At 35.4% G+C, this 5,949-nt stretch overlaps 1 protein-coding gene across 1 annotated transcript in view; it reads left to right on the forward strand.

The window, feature by feature from the left end:
• Window positions 1–2,246: 2,246 nt before the first annotated feature.
• insrb (insulin receptor b) overlaps window positions 2,247–5,949 on the forward strand; it is a 297,078-nt gene continuing 293,375 nt past the window's right edge. The window contains exon 1 of the mRNA XM_061976197.2: window positions 2,247–3,105. Within this exon, the coding sequence (XP_061832181.1) occupies window positions 3,027–3,105 (79 nt within the window). The 5' untranslated portion in view covers window positions 2,247–3,026. The remainder of the gene's footprint in view (window positions 3,106–5,949) is intronic.

Here is a 5,949-nt window from a genome sequence, read left to right on the forward strand (position 1 = left end):
TCACCGTACGTGCTCCCGTTGTATCCACAGTGCGGTTCACAGGAATATCAAAAGTCAGTGGAACCCTGTCGCTTAGTAGGAGCCATTTTGTGGTCTTTACAGATGTAAACACACAAAGGAAATGAAACGTACGGTAATATCCGCGCGCTTCTTCTTCTTCTACGCGGGCGGGTGGTTGCTTACAGTAGAAGAAGAAGCGCTTCCTGTTCTATGGGGGCGGGTGCTTACCTTGGCGGTTGCTTGCGTAGAAGAAGAAGCACTTCCTCTTCTACGGGGAAAAAAGATGGCGGCTGTTTACCGTAGTTGCGAGACCTAAACTTTATGAAAATGAATCTTAATATTTATCCATATATAAAGCGCACCGGGTTATAAGGCACACTGTCAGCTTTTGAGAAAATTTGTGGTTTTTAGGTGCGCCTTATAGTGCGGAAAATACGGTAGATGTATTTGGTGTAGAAAACCATATTATTTGGAGCATTCACACAGTAATAATAAATAGATGTATTTTGGTGTAGAAAACCATATTATTTGCAGCATTCACACAATGATAATAAATAGATTAATTTTGGTGTAGAAAACCATATTCTTTGGAGCATTCACACAATAATAATAAATAGATGTACTTTGGTGTAGAAAAGCATATTATTTGGAGCATTCACACAATAATAACAAATAGATGTATTTTGGTGTAGAAAACCATATTATTTGGAGCATTCACACAATAATAATAAATAGATGATTTCGCTGTAGGAAACCATATTATTTGGAGCATTCACACAATAATAATAAATAGATGTACTTTGGTGTAGAAAAGCATATTATTTGGAGCATTCACACAATAATCATAAATAGATGATTTTGGTGTAGAAAAGTATATTCTTTGGAGCATTCACACAATAATAATAAATAGATTTATTTTGGTGTAGAAAAGCATATTTTTGGAGCATTCACACAATAATAATAAATAGATGATTTTGGTGTAGAAAAGCATATTATTTGGAGCATTCACACAATAATCATAAATAGATGATTTTGGTGTAGAAAAGTATATTCTTTGGAGCATTCACACAATAATAATAAATAGATTTATTTTGGTGTAGAAAAGCATATTTTTGGAGCATTCTCACAATAATAATAAATAGATGTATTTTGGTGTAGAAAACCATATTATTTGGAGCATTCACACAATAACAATAAATAGATTCATTTTGGTGTAGAAAACCATATTCCTTGGAGCATTCACACAGTAATAATAAATAGATGATTTTGGTGTAGAAAAGCATATGTGTGAATGTTTGGAGTATTCACACAATAATTATAAATAGATGTATTTTGGTGTAGAAAACCATATTATTTGGAGCATTCACACAATAATAATAAATAGATGTATTTTGGTGTAGAAAACCATATTATTTGTTCACACAATAATAATAAATAGATGTACTTTGGTGTAGAAAACCATATTATTTGGAGCATTCACACAATAATAATAAATAGATGATTTCAGTGTGGAAAACCATATTCTTTGGAGCATTCACACAATAATAATAAATTAATTAATTTTGATGTGGAAAAGCGTATGTGTGAATGTTTGGAGTATTCACACAATAATTATAAATAGACGTATTTTGGTGTAGAAAACCATATTATTTGGAGCATTCACACAATAATAATAAATAGATGTACTTTTGGTGTAGAAAAGCATATTATTTGGAGCATTCACACAATAATAATAAATCGATGTATTTTGGTGTAGAAAACCATATTATTTGGAGCATTCACACAATAATAATAAATATATGTATTTGGTGTAGAAAACCATATGTGTGAATGTTTTGGAGCATTCACACAATTATCCATCCATCCGTCCATTTTCTACCGATTGTCCCTTTCATAATAGATGTATTTCGGTGTAGAAAAGCATATTCTTTGGATCAGTCACACAATAATAATAAATAGATGTATTTGGGTGTAGAAAAGCATTAATTGACACAATAAAGTGTTTTCCATCTGCATTGAACAAAGCAGAAGAAGACACTCCCGCGTGTTTATCTTCCTCCCCGACAAAGCGCGCCGGGTGTCCCCGCTGCTCTCGCTGCTCCCCCCGCTCCAGATCCGCACCGTGTCCGCCTTGACCTCCACGACTCCGGCTGGATCCGCTCCGGGTGTTGTGGGCGTCCGGCGCGTGTCCCAGCTGGTGAGTGGCAGGCAGCACTTGTTTACTGGCGCACACACTAAAAGGAGACACGCAGAGACACACAACCGCCAGCTCGGAACTTTTTACGCATCCATTACAAAAAAAAAAAAAAAACTGTCCCCGGGGGTCGGACTCGGTCACCGGCCGTGGCCACGCACGCACCACCGTGGCCGTTTATCGCGCGTGGGTTCCTTTTTTTTTGTTTTTTTTGCGCACGTTTCACAACCGAACGCGGGTTTGTTTTGGATTAGCTAGCTAGCTTTAGCTGCCCCCCCCCCTTTTTTTTCCCTCCTTCGTCTTTCTTCCGTGGGCTAATCTACACGCCACATTCTTTACCTTCCACGGGGAAGGAAATACACGGACCTCCAAACTTTGTCCACCTCCCCCCTTTTTTTTTGTGTGTGCTTCCGTCTGGAGCTTTTTATGAGTTGGCGGCGTGGTGCTGCCTCGGGAGGGGTGAAGGAGTTCACGTGAGTGCTGGGAAGAAAAGCTCCACGTTTTATTATTATTATTATTATTTTTTAACCTGGAACCCCCCCCCAAGATAACTTCTGACACGCGTGGACATTTTTTTTGGGGGACTACTCGTGGATGCCAGGAGCAAAAAAAAGACACATGGACGCTGACTGCCGTCTTCACTTATGGAAAATGAACATTTGTGTGGCCGCCATGGAGGACCACGACGTCTAGTGGCCCTAGTTTGCCCTTCAAGACGCGGGGAGCGACATACCTTGTCCGGGGAGCGACGACGTACCGTGTCCGGGGGAGATCCTTCCATCGCCGCCGAGCGATAATCGTCGTTAAACACTTGAGTCGCTGCCCCTTAAAAATGAGACTCAAACTCGGAGCACAACTTGGGCTTTTTCTGCTCATTTGTAGCTGCCAGCATGGACTTACCAAGGGAGAAAGTAAGTACATGTTTAATTATTTATTCTTCATTTAACATGGAATATCGCCGACATGATTGTTATAGCAATAACATCGCGCATGCGTACAAAGGTTGTTTAGAGCCCCCCCCCCCCCTCCTCACAATCATGGCTGCCCGCCATTAATTACAATCCCTGCGTAAAGTTTTTGGAGGAATACACTCCCCTCCCCTCTTCCCTCTTCCCTAATGCCGTCTGCTTCCTCGCCGGGGACAGATTAGCCGGGATGGGGGCGATGCAAGCTGGATACAAACAGCCCTGCTAGCGTGCTAGCATGTTAGCTCGCTAGGCCTCCCGCGACGTAAACAACATTAGCATCAAAGCGGATTAGCCACATTAGCATAATAAAATGTTTAGTTAGCGACATAATTCCTCCCTCCGGCACAAGGGAGTGTCTTTTTTTATCAATGGATCGTCTAAGACAGTGGTTCTTAACCTTGTTGGAAGTAGCGAACCCCACCAGTTTCATATGCGCATTCACCGAACCCTTTTTTAGTGAAAAATCAAATGTTTTTTTTTTTCAAATTCAAGTCAAAGTTATGTTTTTGGTAACACTTTAGTATGGAGAACATATTCTAAGTAACAAAGACTTAATTTAGAGTTATTTGGACACTAAGGGAACATATTCTAAGTAATAGAGACTTAATTTAGAGTTATTTGGTAACACTTTAGTATGGAGAACATATTCTAAGTAACAAAGACTTAATTTAGAGTTATTTGGACACTAAGGGAACATATTCTAAGTAATAGAGACTTAATTTAGAGTTATTTGGTAACACTTTAGTATGGAGAACATATTCTAAGTAACAAAGACTTAATTTAGAGTTATTTGGACACTAAGGGAACATATTCTAAGTAATAGAGACTTAATTTAGAGTTATTTGGTAACACTTTAGTATGGAGAACATATTCTAAGTAACAAAGACTTAATTTAGAGTTATTTGGACACTAAGGGAACATATTCTAAGTAATAGAGACTTAATTTAGAGTTATTTGGTAACACTTTAGTATGGAGAACATATTCTAAGTAACAAAGACTTAATTTAGAGTTATTTGGACACTAAGGGAACATATTCTAAGTAATAGAGACTTAATTTAGAGTTATTTGGTAACACTTTAGTATGGAGAACATATTCTAAGTAACAAAGACTTAATTTAGAGTTATTTGGACACTAAGGGAACATATTCTAAGTAATAGAGACTTAATTTAGAGTTATTTGGTAACACTTTAGTATGGAGAACATATTCTAAGTAACAAAGACTTAATTTAGAGTTATTTGGACACTAAGGGAACATAAGTAATAGAGACTTAATTTAGAGTTATTTGGTAACACTTTAGTATGGAGAACATATTCTAAGTAACAAAGACTTAATTTAGAGTTATTTGGACACTTAGGGAACATATTCTAACTAATAGAGACTTAATTTAGAGTTATTTGGTAACACTTTAGTATGGAGAACATATTCTAAGTAACAAAGACTTAATTTAGAGTTATTTGGACACTAAGGGAACATATTCTAAGTAATAGAGACTTAATTTAGAGTTATTTGGTAACACTTTAGTATGGAGAACATATTCTAAGTAACAAAGACTTAATTTAGAGTTATTTGGACACTAAGGGAACATATTCTAAGTAATAGAGACTTAATTTAGAGTTATTTGGTAACACTTTAGTATGGAGAACATATTCTAAGTAACAAAGACTTAATTTAGAGTTATTTGGACACTAAGGGAACATATTCTAAGTAATAGAGACTTAATTTAGAGTTATTTGGTAACACTTTAGTATGGAGAACATATTCTAAGTAACAAAGACTTAATTTAGAGTTATTTGGACACTAAGGGAACATATTCTAAGTAATAGAGACTTAATTTAGAGTTATTTGGTAACACTTTAGTATGGAGAACATATTCTAAGTAACAAAGACTTAATTTAGAGTTATTTGGACACTAAGGGAACATATTCTAAGTAATAGAGACTTAATTTAGAGTTATTTGGTAACACCTTAGTATGGAGAACATATTCTAAGTAACAAAGACTTGATTTAGAGTTATTTGGACACTAAGGGAACATATTCTAAGTAATAGAGACTTAATTTAGAGTTATTTGGTAACACTTTAGTATGGAGAACATATTCTAAGTAACAAAGACTTAATTTAGAGTTATTTGGACACTAAGGGAACATATTCTAAGTAATAGAGACTTAATTTAGAGTTATTTGGTAACACTTTAGTATGGAGAACATATTCTAAGTAACAAAAGACTTAATTTAGAGTTATTTTGACACTAAGGGAACATATTCTAAGTAATAGAGACTTAATTTAGAGTTATTTGGTAACACTTTAGTATGGAGAACATATTCTAAGTAACAAAGACTTAATTTAGAGTTATTTGGACACTAAGGGAACATATTCTAAGTAATAGAGACTTAATTTAGAGTTATTTGGTAACACTTTAGTATGGAGAACATATTCTAAGTAACAAAGACTTAATTTAGAGTTATTTGGACACTAAGGGAACATATTCTAAGTAATAGAGACTTAATTTAGAGTTATTTGGTAACACTTTAGTATGGAGAACATATTCTAAGTAACAAAGACTTAATTTAGAGTTATTTGGACACTAAGGGAACATATTCTAAGTAATAGAGACTTAATTTAGAGTTATTTGGTAACACTTTAGTATGGAGAACATATTCTAAGTAACAAAGACTTAATTTAGAGTTATTTTGACACTAAGGGAACATATTCTAAGTAATAGAGACTTAATTTAGAGTTATTTGGTAACACTTTAGTATGGAGAACATATTCTAAGTAACAAAGAC

The sequence above is a fragment of the Nerophis lumbriciformis genome, linkage group LG14, assembly GCF_033978685.3.
Source record: "Nerophis lumbriciformis linkage group LG14, RoL_Nlum_v2.1, whole genome shotgun sequence".
NCBI lineage: Eukaryota > Metazoa > Chordata > Actinopteri > Syngnathiformes > Syngnathidae > Nerophis > Nerophis lumbriciformis.